This window comes from Buteo buteo, chromosome 18 (genome assembly GCF_964188355.1).
Source record: "Buteo buteo chromosome 18, bButBut1.hap1.1, whole genome shotgun sequence".
Lineage (NCBI taxonomy): Eukaryota > Metazoa > Chordata > Aves > Accipitriformes > Accipitridae > Buteo > Buteo buteo.
In genome coordinates, this window is record NC_134188.1 from 15,295,259 (window position 1) to 15,307,245 (window position 11,987).

Genomic DNA, 11,987 nt, shown 5'->3' on the forward strand with positions numbered 1-11,987 from the left:
GTTTCACATTATGCTAACCCCCAGGTTGTCGAATTTCCCCTACAGACAATTCTGTCTTTCTGTTCAGTCAACTACATGGTATCCTGACCATATCCTAGGGGCACCTGCCAGAGGACTGCTACACACACAGAAATATCCTGTAAATTTCCTACATTCAGCCAAGTGGAATTTTCTTTAGAATTTACAAGATAAACTGAGTCATTTAAATATTAGGGTTTACATAATCACGTGCAGCTTGTTTGGGGGAAAAAAAAGGAAGGGGGGGGAAGGGGGGGGAAGGGGGGGGAAGGGGGGGGAAGGGGGGGGAAGGGGGGGGAAGGGGGGGGAAGGGGGGGGAAGGGGGGGGAAGGGGGGGGAAGGGGGGGGAAGGGGGGGGAAGGGGGGGGAAGGGGGGGGAAGGGGGGGGAAGGGGGGGGAACCACACACCTTGAAAGAGGGAACAACGTTTATGCAAATAGTGACAGACAGCAAGTTCCACCATTAATGAGTTTTACTGCATATGTATGTTTGGATTGTACAAACAATAAAGGCAAATATGTTATAGAGTTTATAAAAATACAAGGACACAAAATTAATAGAACTGAGTAGCTATCAGTTTCAAAAGGTTAAACTACATCTAATTACATCATCTGAATTTGTTCCCAGCTATGAAGATAAACAAACACATGCAGTGGTCTGGCCACATATAAAAAGAAGAGAAACATCTCTAGTTTTGGCCGACAGCTCTCTATAGCTGTTTACCTAATTTTTTGGTTTTTTCTTTGGTTGGCTGCAGGGGTAGGTGTCTAGTCTTAATCAAGAGCCTGAAAGAAATTGCTTGTTGTTAACATCAGACTAGTTTTAACAGTTAATCTTGTATCTCAACCCTGAATAACACATCTTGTTCTCCTGGGCATCATCCAGTAACTGCTTATGTCTGATATGTGAAAATATTTCTTTGGGAGCAAACAAGGAACTCTGCTTTAATTTCACATGTGACACAATTTAGGTCCTGCAGTTAAGTATTTCAGCATTCCCAGTGCTGATAAGTTACTTTCTCTGAAAGTCTACTCTAAGAATGGATGAACTGAGTGAAAAATCCACTTGCTTGCTCTGTGTCAGCTTTTAAAAATTTGCAGCTGTTGTGCCACAATTGCAGAGGGAAACTGAGCAAACTATAAATGGAGGGTTTATATTTGGAATTTTAAAGCTACTGATTTTTTTCATTTGCAGAAGAGGAAAGATAAGAGCATAAGAGCTTAACCTTGTACAAGTAGGTATGATATGATTTTACCCACATATGCCACTGATCAGTTCAACTGCGTTTACCCATTAGACGTATTTTTTGCAAAAAACTGGTGGCGTAGTGCCTGTCTTACTTTCATGGGAACTTTCAAATTAACATTCTCTTATTATTTTACTGCCTTCTATCGAGCAGGAATTTCCATGATGTGACTGATGAGTTACAGATTACCCTGTGCTACAGACCAGATGACTACTAAAAAACCACAACTATAATTCTTTGCCATCTTCAACATACAGAAGAAAGGCAGAAGGATAAGAGAGTCCAGAAGACACTCATCTTGATTTATATCAAATTCTTGTTTGTCTTTAGAAGAGGTCAAGACCTGAGAAAACAGAAGTGGTTCCATAGCGGTGTAATTGCTCTCACACAGCTTGATGCTACTGCTTTAACTAAATATAACTTGACAAAAATCTTTAAAAAGCAGAATTGCAGAAGCATTTTTTTTAAACAATAAATTCTGATTAAAGCTGTTTCAGAAACCTCTTCTTATTACTGGTCAGAAACACTCTAAGATTTCTCCTTATAAAATACCAGTTAATAAACCTCTCAGTCACAATTACAGCTTTCAACATAATACAGTTTTCACACCACAGTAAGATAAAACTGATCTCAAATTTGATTTGGGAGATAGGAAAGCATTGCTATAAAACAGTATCAGGCATTTAAAGCATATATATATACCAAAACTACACCAGTGTTCTCAACAGCTAAACCAGAATTAATTTTGACCAATTCCATAAGGGAAGTATCAACTTTTAGTTTTGTACGTCTGCTATTTGAAACAACTGTAGTTTTCCTCCTTAATGAACATTGTGTTAATACAACCTTATTTTTCCAAGTATGCCATTGCTTTCTCTCTCTCTTACATGTATATTCAGATCCTATGTAGATTTGTAAGAATTATATTCACATTGTATTTTCTACAGCTGGCGCATGCTCCCTGACAGTATTAGAAGCTCTTAGTAGAGGTTTAATCCAGTGCTTTCTAGAGTTTATGAAAGATTTCAATAGGCAGCAAGTCAGACACTATAAAGCACAAAGATGGTTTTTATGAGATATTGAAAGGCAAAACCTGTGGGGAGAAGAAGTACAGATCAACAGCCATTTTTTAAAAAAAAAATCCTCATGTAATTTAATTACTAACTTACAACTAATTGCCACAGAGCCTATATCTTTCCCCCAGTTCTATCTTCTGAAGATAATAAATGCAATATGCTTATGAATAAAAGGAAAATACATTAGTGAAAACCACAGGGTATGCTTTTTGTTTACCTGAAATCACATCTATTAAACTGTTTTTGGAATATTCTTATAAAACCACCTTGTATGGCAGGGTATTGAATGCATGGGTATCACTGTTTGCAATTTTTCTTAAGCAAAACAAAACTAAACACAAGAAAAGCACCGTGTGCCATTGCTTTCACTGATGCCCACCCACTAAGCTGGCTGCAAGTTCTCTGAATTCAGAGGGCTGAAGAACATACTTTCATCCTCCTCCCAGCTCAGCCTCAGTGCTAACACAAATAAGGCAGGTTTGCCCTTATTCTTTCTCTGCCCTTTTAAAGATACAGAAATCTTTAGTACAACTGCAAATTCAAAATAGTTTGTATCATTCTTCTTTCACAGGACTCTTCAAGTAAGAGGCAGAAGGAAAAATAAACACTTAGTAACACTATGACTGTCTTCTAAGACGAAAAAAAAAATAATCTTAAGTTGCCAAAAACACACCACAGCATGTTTTACTTTAAAAGTGTTTTAACTAATATTTCTTTCCTCCAGCTATGTTCTGAAGATGACAGTGCCCATTTTCCCCTGGACAAATTTTATGGCTTTTTTTTGGTAGATCATCGATTTTATGAATATTTTCATAAACACTCAGAAATCATCAATGTAAAAATGAAATTAATTTGACATATTACAAATAAAATTTAGCAAACAGAAAAATCTTCAACTGCTTTTTAGTATAAAAAGCATGAAAAACTAGACAAACCCAACAAAACCAGTGGTTGCCATTTCCATTTCCAACAATACAGCTCTTTTAATGACAATCTAGCCTGAACTATAGAACCATAAACACAAGAGCTCACATTAACTGATGATTCTGAATATGCACTTCCCCCGTAAATTAAGGTATTCAATAAAATATGCAACCGTGGCAGCAGTTTTTCCAAAAAACATCTTCTGCCCTGTAAGATGAAGATTACTTTGGCAGGGTAGGGAGGAGAGGAGGAGGGGAGTAGATGATATTGGTGTAGTGGGTGGTTCCTGTCAGGGGCAAAAAGGGGATGGAAGAGAAATTTAACAGCATTGCTGGATATTTTTCATGTGTGACATGAGAGGGGGGAAAAAAAAAAAGCAAAGAAACAAACTTCCCTGTTATATTAAAACTATTTGGTTTCATAACATCCAAAGCCATACCTCTGTACAGAGCACATAAGAAATGTGTAACAGCAATCTATTTTTAAGGTTTCTGCCAGATGGGTAAACACCTCAAACACACCCACAGATACTAATGAAAACCACCTTGGCCTCCTTCAGGAAGTCATTCAACACTTCACAGAAAAAAATAGGAAGTTGTTGATAAACTGCTTGCAAGAACTACTTCCTGTAGGAAAAATAATTACAAGACTTGTTTGCTGGACAATCAGTTAACTTTTCCTCACACTGCAAAATGAGAAGAGGTATTACACAAGTTTTGTGAAAATTAAAAACATAACACTAAGGTAAAATGATACAAGAGTAATTCTAAAATTGAGTGAAACTTATTTTTTCTTTCCGCAAGTTGTTGTCTGCTACTCTCACAGCATATTATCTTTTGCCTAGAGAGCGATCCCCTATCTTTCTCCATAGTTCACTGAAATGTCAACCAGCAGCTGGCTAACAGGAAGTGGTTAAAAAGCAATGCAGTTGACATCACCACACAAACCAAGCAAGTCTTTTTCACTGCATGTTTAAGAATGGGCTAAAGCATGCTGCACAGCAATGCTGAGATGACTCAGATGTGACCACTTACTAACCAGGCAAGTCTTAACTTACGAGCTCTATTTAAGTAACAGTTTCAGTAAAAAATACTATTAGTTTTACCAGCTGTATAGCAAGCATGTCTTAACTCACTGGCCAAAATCATCTGCATTTTCACTAATGGAAAATTATACTCAGGAGTCCTACTCATAACAGTGAGATGAACACTAATGAGTGAAATTCTGGTAAATCATATGTTGGGCATTCATACATAAAGGGGTTTATTTATCTAGATGGCAGACTGATTTACAAGAGTATTTCTAGCTCAGACCCTACACTATCACTCTTGCCCTCTTTTAATATGTATGGATACATGTGGTGTGTATATAAAACATCTGGACAAATAACTCGGTGCATGTATCTATACATATAGACAAGTATTTTCTCTTCCATACACACCATTTTCATTTCTTTGCACAAACTACTATGGTTGCAGTGGTTGACCCATTGATTACTGGAAGTGACTATATTCCGGACTGTATTAAGTACGGTACTCAATTTGATATTATTCTGTTTGCACTGTAGTATATTATTATAACTACAACCATAAGGCTTACTGACATCTGGAAAAGATCTAATACTGTTACCTATTCTGCAAAGGTCTTTCTAGAGCCTGATTACCAGACTGTTCATGGAGTGGCTACAGAATGGAGCAAATGGAAACAAAGAGCAATGCAGCCAATCCAACAAAAAAGCTGAATACTTGGAAGACATACCAAAAATCTGCATATGGTAGAAGGAACCACATTAAATGTATTTAGCATCAGGAATCTTTGTACTCATGCTTCAAGCAAATTTAAGGTATAGCTAGACAAGATGTGAGTTTTAGCGGGCTTGTAGGTATGAGATAGAACTTATAACTCAACACTGAAAAAAGCTTCTGAAATACAAACTTGCTAATCAAAATAACTCTTACATTTCTTTGGATTTCCTAAACATACAAAGCAAACATTTTGCTAGTACTCAAAAAGTTTTTTACAAATCTTCATGAACTCCAATGGAAGTTGGTGGATCTCACCTGTAGATAGTATTAAACAACCTTTTAGGAACAACCAATGTTCTTCAAGTGTGAACAGAGCCTTCAGAACTGTCCTCATTAGACTCTCCCATACCACAGCATCACCCAAGGAAAGCCAAAAGAAAACAGCCCATTAAGCTGTTTAAAATCTCCCAAGGTCAGCATGTGACCCAGCAGGGAGAGGTTCAAAAAGTACAGCCTTTATTTTTCTTCCTAACAACCTGGTTTGTTTCCACTCCTTTCCCCTTCAAGACATATCCTTCACAGCTAGCAGCTCTTTCAATCATTTACTTTGGATGTCTGCTTGAGAACAAACGATCTTGCTCATGCAGATGAGTTTGCCAGACTTGTGTGTACTTTCCAGTCTCAGGCTCTTTATTGTTCTTGCTGAAACCTGACCCTTTGAAATGGATACCAGGACACCAAGAAAGGACAGAAAAACTTGCAGAAAAAAAAAGGAAAAGATTTTTTGTGGTAATAATGAAACTGCAGAAAAGCTTTCCAAGAACAAATCTTTCACTCTGATTTCACCTGAATGAGCATAATTTAAAAAGTCAATTATAAGAGCGTGAAGACATTTTGCAACTCTTAAACAGTTCTACTTTCTGTAAAATTGACAGCGTTATGAAAACCAAACACTTGTGACAGTAAAACTTAAAAATCAAATATCTATTTTTCATGCTTCAGAAGCTGCTCTTTAAGAGCTCTCACCGGGCAGTCAAAATTAGGCACAGTCAAAACAAAGTTTGCTTTTCATTTCGAAACTCAGTCTGTGCTTTCCTCAAGGTCCAATGAGGTACAGTTCTCAAATGGCATAAACTTACAGTTCCAAAAAAATTCTATTTGTGCCCACTGAAGAGTTCACATTCTAGAATACGCTGATTTTTTAAACATCACCAAAGAATATATCACGTCTTCAAGATCTACAGCTAACGCTCATTTTCGCATTCCTAATACAGAATGATTGTTTTCAAAAAGTAACCTTCAGGCTCAAATAATGTCAGACAACTGCTGTAACCTCTTTTCAGTTAAAAAAAGCGACGCTAATTTCTCTGTATGGTAACAACATCACTATAGGAACAAAAAACAGTTTTAAGAAGTTCTGCAAGTTCCATTTTCATTGCAGACAATGTAAATGTGTTTTTGAAGCTACAAACTCTACTACTTCAATCAAATGCACATATTAATGACAATGTTTTAGCAAGAATGGTAGGGATAAAGATGTTTTTCTTGGCTGAAATAAGTTTTACATAAATAACACACTGTGCTGCCCCTCCCCTCTCCTAGCCCTGAAAATGACATATAATGGGTTACTTAAGAGACATGCAGTTAAATAAAATATTCAAAATATGGTCAAAATATTTGAAGGCCAATTATGTGTCTTGGTGGACACACTTTCAGAAATAACGACAAGCTCCTGCTGTTTTAGAAAACTATACAGCATAAGAGATGTTCCCCGATGGATTAGGTGTCAGATGGCTGGCATATGTAACCTCTTCAGGTACAGAAAAGGTGATACTAATTTCACTGTGTGAAAAAGCTACAGCTGCAGGAACAAGAAACAATGTTAGAAGTTCTGCAATTTCCCTTTCACTGCAGGGAATATAGGCAAGTTAAGAGTTACAGATCCAAATACTGCAATCACATATGTTAATTTCCTCATGAGAGTAGGCAAAAATGTTTTGATTGCATACTTACATAATTGTCCTTATTCAAAAAATAAGAAGTCCTGATACATTCTCACTACAATAGCTTCTAAAGTTACTCTGTATTTTTATCTATATATCATAGATCTCTATATATCATAAAAATGAGGTAAAATGTATTTTGACCTGCATAAGAACTCTGGCAAGGTTCAGCAAATCCAAAAGTCACATTGTTTAAAAATCACTATGTGCATTTCACTATTTTTAAGTATACAATATAATGGATAACATTCTCCAGCTAAGATTAAGATAGGATAAATATTCACAGAGTACCATACAGCTTTCAGAAACAGCAGAGAGTTAATACGGAAGGCTGAAGCAGTAGGACCTCCTACTAAAATCAGGACCATGTTTTTAAAAATATGTATTTTAAACACAATGAAATTTACTAAAATTCAAAGACTGTAAAAAAACTCCAACAAACAAACAACAAATAAACCTGCCAAAGATTCTGCTAACTGAAAACAAGTTTTACTTACTTAAGAAAGTATCTCTGTCCAGATGGTGTCTTAGCCATCTCCCAACCTGGTGGCAAAGGTACATCATCAGGGATCTCAAATGAAGACTGGCGGAGATGTTGAGAAGATGGAGCGCCAGGTCCAGTCACTACTCCAGAGGGTGTAAGCGTCCCTGGAGAAACAGCTCCCAGCTGCAGTGATGCTGGAGAGGAATGAGCTCGGACATGCTGTGGGGTCAGGGCTCCTGCTGTCCCTGCATCAGTGCTGGCCTGCCAGGAGTGAAATTATTCCCATTAAGATTCTTATATTTCAGCAGAAATGCAGCTGTCAGAAGACATTTCACTTTAAATGAACCTTTCAGAAGAAATTCATAAGTCAGTCATTCTAAAGTTCTGCTTATTTTCTAGCTGTTGCTGTTCCAAGAGAGCCTCCAAGTAGGTCGGTCAATTAGCATCACAAAAGCCCTTTGTAAGTCAAGAAATATTAACTTTAAGTTATGTGCTAAGTGCCTTTAGTTTTATTTTGAAAACTAAAGTTCTTATTCCTTGGTGCAGGGTTAAGAAAAAAACATGCTCGCAGTCAGCAGACCTCATACAACATATTGCATGGTTCACTACTGGACTGCACCCACACATTACCATCACACACACTTTCTCCTGGAGGAGTTAATTTCCCACTCTCCTTTTGAAATGGGGGTGAGGGGGTGGTGCAAGGACACCCACACTTACACCTTCTGCAGGGTTTTAAAAGATTACAGAAGGAGCAAAGCAACAAAGAAATGCCAACCGACAGCAACAGAGGAAGGCTCCTGAAATCAACCATAAAGAAACCCTATACAAGAAGGCTGAACGCAAAATTTCCTAACCTGCACACAAACCACGATTTTAAGGGTATCAGGAGCTCATAAAGAGTCTGCCCAAGCTTCAGCAAACTGTTTAACCAGTCAATCAGAAATGACTCATAAAAGCGTTCACCAGTTACCAGTCATAAATACATAGAACTTCCTTGCCAGTAGTAAATACGTGTCCACCATGAAACAGAAAAAGCAGCTCTGAAAACCGGATTAAAGTAATATTGGCCTTTTTTTTAATGTATTTACCAATTAATTGACTTTGTAGATACACCAGGACAACATGGACACCTATAAGAAGAAGCATTTATCAGCCCTTGCCACACCTCTCTACACAAGGTATTGCACCATACACGAGGCCCCACTTACACAGTCTTACGGAGACTGACAATTCTGTTTCACGATGTCTGTATGCAAGCACATGTGAAGTTCCATATATTAAACTGGAAACAAATTAGCTTACATTTAAACAAAATACGTAAGTTGCAAATCAACTGAATTTGAGGCATTTTAATTCTTGAAAAATGGGGAGAATTACAGAAACTTACAGACTTTTTCTGTTAAACAGCGTATTTTTGTGGCACAACTAAACAAAAAGGAAAAGCAAAACAGTCTTATTTTAAAAGACAGTCCGCAATGAAGCAAATGATTCTCTGGCTTTAGCTGGATTTCAAGTTTATGTTTTAAGAACCACCGACTGGTACAAGGAACAGTGATCCAACTAAAGATGCATTACAGATGAAAACTAACATACACAAGCAAGATAACGCTCACCTTAAAAGTACAACTTGTATGAACGTCACACATTAAGTGCATTTCAAACGTGATAGCTATTTAACTGCAGTTACTGTATTTAACAAGACACAGCACCAAGTGTTAGCTGAATGCGTATACCAGTTCACATTTGTGTACTGCGATAAGACTTGCACAACTTAGAAAAAAATATATACAATAACCTTATTCCTCGCTGGATTTCAGTATGTTATTAAAGGTCTGCAACTCAGAAGCAAGCAAAACTACAGAAGCAACTCAGCCCCACCCCTTTCTATTTTCTTTCCAGTCTTGCAATATGAAGGCCAGACTGATTTTTCGAGTATTTGGAAAATGAATTAACTCCTAGGCTGAGAGACTACGTGCCAAGGTTCAGCCTGGAGTGAACTTCTGAAGCCAAGTTATAAATCCTTCAAAACAGAAGTTTAATAATGGAAACGTTGACAGACCCTTAACAACAAGAGTACCAGGCACCAGTACACGGAGCAAGTTTCGCTCCTACTGGCTACGCAGATAAAGTGACAATAGCCAATAATAAAACCTATTTTATAGCTTAGCAACAAAGTTCATTACTTCATAAAGCACTCGAGCAGGCACAGCCTCCTTCCAAAAAGTTGGTAACAGCAGCCTAAACATTAACTTCCAGTCCTACCCGCACCAACACTTCGCTCTCGGCACCAAAGTCGCTCTGCCTGAAGACCGAACGCTGCCGGAGGCCGACCGCCGGCCCTGCCCCGCAGCCCACCCCCCAGGGCCGGCCCCGCCGAGGCCTCGGCAGCCCCCGGCCCCGCGCCCAGGCCCCGGCACTCCAGCTCTCGGACGGCGGCTGCCCAGGGTGCGGGCGGTGAACGCGGCGGACCCTCGACGCCGCCAGACCTGCAGGGCGGCCCGGGAATGAACTGCTGAAGCGTGCCTCTGTGTGTGTGGGGGGGGGCTGTTAATCCTGCTCGACCCAGCGCAGTGATGAAATGGTGGAAGAGCTACATCCATATTGTTTGGCGGGGCTGGGAAGTTCGGCACAACCTCATTACCCCCGGGCAACAGACGGGCAGCCCCACTACGAGGCAGGATTAGACCCCAAAGCGAGATCCTCCCCCGTCCCCCAAGCAAAGCGTTTTCACCGAAGTTTCAGTGGCTCCCCCTCCCCTCCCCGCCGCCTTCCCGGCGAGGCCGAGAAAGCGGCCGCGGGTCTCGCCAGGGAGCGGATGTAGCGTCCGAGCCCCCGCCAGAGACCGGGCCCAACGGCCGGCCGGCCGCCCTCCCGCCGCGGCGCCGGCTCCCCTCAGCGCCCTGCGGCGCGGGAGGAGAGGAGCCGCCGGCGCCCCCACCCCTGGGGAAGAGCAAACAAGGGGGACGACGACGACACATAGAACGGCCTCTCCCCCGCCTTGCGCGGGAGGAAGAGCGGCAGCGAGCACCGCGGCAGCGAGCACCCCGGCAGCCCCGGCCGGGCGCCCCCCGCCCCGCTCAGCCCCGCGGAGGGCGGATTCCCGCCCCGGCCCCCTCCCCCACACGCCTCCCCCGGGAGGAGCTCGGCGGCGGCGGGGAGGGGGAGCGAGCGCACGGCCGGGCCGGGCCGGGCCGCCCCTTGCCGCCCCCCGCCCCTCGCCTCCCGCCCGCGGCGCGGCCGCCCCCTCCCCCTCACCTGGCGGGAGTGGGCCTTGGGCTCGGGCGGCTTGAAGAAGGAGTCGGGCAGCTTCCGAAGCCGCATGGGCAGCGTGTGCGGCACGTTGGCGCCCTTGGGGTTCATCACGGCGTTGAACAGCGCCTCCAAGTCGGTCTCCGAGTCGCCCCGCACATGGACGATCTGGTGCCCCGCCGGAGGGGGCCCCGCGCCCGGGGGCTGCGCCGCGCCGGCCGGGGCCCCCGACACCGCGCCCGGGGGCTGCGGCGGCGGCGGCTGCTGCTGCGAGGCCGGGGGCTGGGTCGCCTGCGGCGGCTGCTGCGGTTGAGGCTGCCCGGGATCCATGGCTCCGTCGGGACACCCCCCCCACCCCCCCACCGGCGCTTCCCTGGCGGGGCTCGGCGGCTCAGAGCCCGGATTCCCAGCCCCGCATGCCCCGCTCCCCGGGCCGCGGCTCGTCCTGCTGTCGCCGGCTAGCTTCTCACCCCTCGGCAGGGAAACCGACCCGGCCGCGGCAACTGGCAAAACAACTCTGACCGTGCGGCGCTTCCCCGAGCCCGGCCCAGCCCGGCCGGCGCCTCTGTCCCGGCGGCGGAAACTAACTCACACGACACACCAAACAAAAGTTCGGAGTTACGCCCGCCCGAATCACTCTCCGCCGCCGGCTCCGCCCCTCCTGGGCCCGCCCGCACCGTATCCGACCGAGGCAGCCTCTGCCGCGCAGCCCTCCCGCGCGCGCCCGCCCGCACCGCCTCCCGCTCGAGGGGCGCCCGGCGCGGGGGGCGCTGCCCGCCCCCCCCCCCCCCCCCCCCCCGCACCGCGCGCGGCCCGCTCTCGCCTTACGCCCGGGCCGGCCCGTCACCCCACCGCCCCCTCCTTGCGCGCCCGGCGCCCCTCTGCCGGCGGCCGCCCGCCCGCCCTCGGCTGCCAGGGAGCGGTGCCGCCAACCAGAACTTTTTTTTTCTTCCCCCCCCCCTCCGAACTTCTATCCCGACTTCCAGGCGGCCGCTCCGCCAGCGGGTGGGGAGGGGCGGCCGCGCTCCCCTCCCCCGCCGGCCCGGAAGCGGGGGGCGGGAGCCCGGGCCGCCCCGCGCCGGCCGGGGAGCCGCCGCCGGGCGGGGGGGTGCGCCCCCGCCCGCGGGGCGTGAGAGGGGGGGCGTCGGCCCGGGCCGCCCTCCCCCGGCCGCGGCGAGGGCAGCCGCGGGGCCGAGGCGGAGGGGCCTGACCCTTCTCGGGGCGAGGAGGAGGCCGGGC

General features: G+C 44.8%; 1 protein-coding gene across 8 annotated transcripts in view; it reads right to left on the bottom strand.

Annotated features, from left to right (window-relative positions):
• YAP1 (Yes1 associated transcriptional regulator) overlaps positions 1-11,461 on the bottom strand; it is a 96,724-nt gene extending 85,263 nt beyond the window's left edge. For 2 of the 8 annotated variants that reach the window (XM_075050042.1, XM_075050040.1), the window contains exons 1-2: positions 10,755-11,461; positions 7,510-7,757 (exon numbers count right to left, since the gene is read on the bottom strand). In XM_075050042.1, coding sequence (XP_074906143.1) covers positions 7,510-7,757; positions 10,755-11,078 — 572 coding nt within the window. In that variant the 5' untranslated portion in view covers positions 11,079-11,461. The remainder of the gene's footprint in view (positions 1-7,509; positions 7,758-10,754) is intronic. The other 6 variants (XM_075050041.1, XM_075050043.1, XM_075050036.1 and 3 more) reach the window with 6 other exon arrangements.
• Between the last annotated feature and the right edge of the window lie 526 nt (positions 11,462-11,987).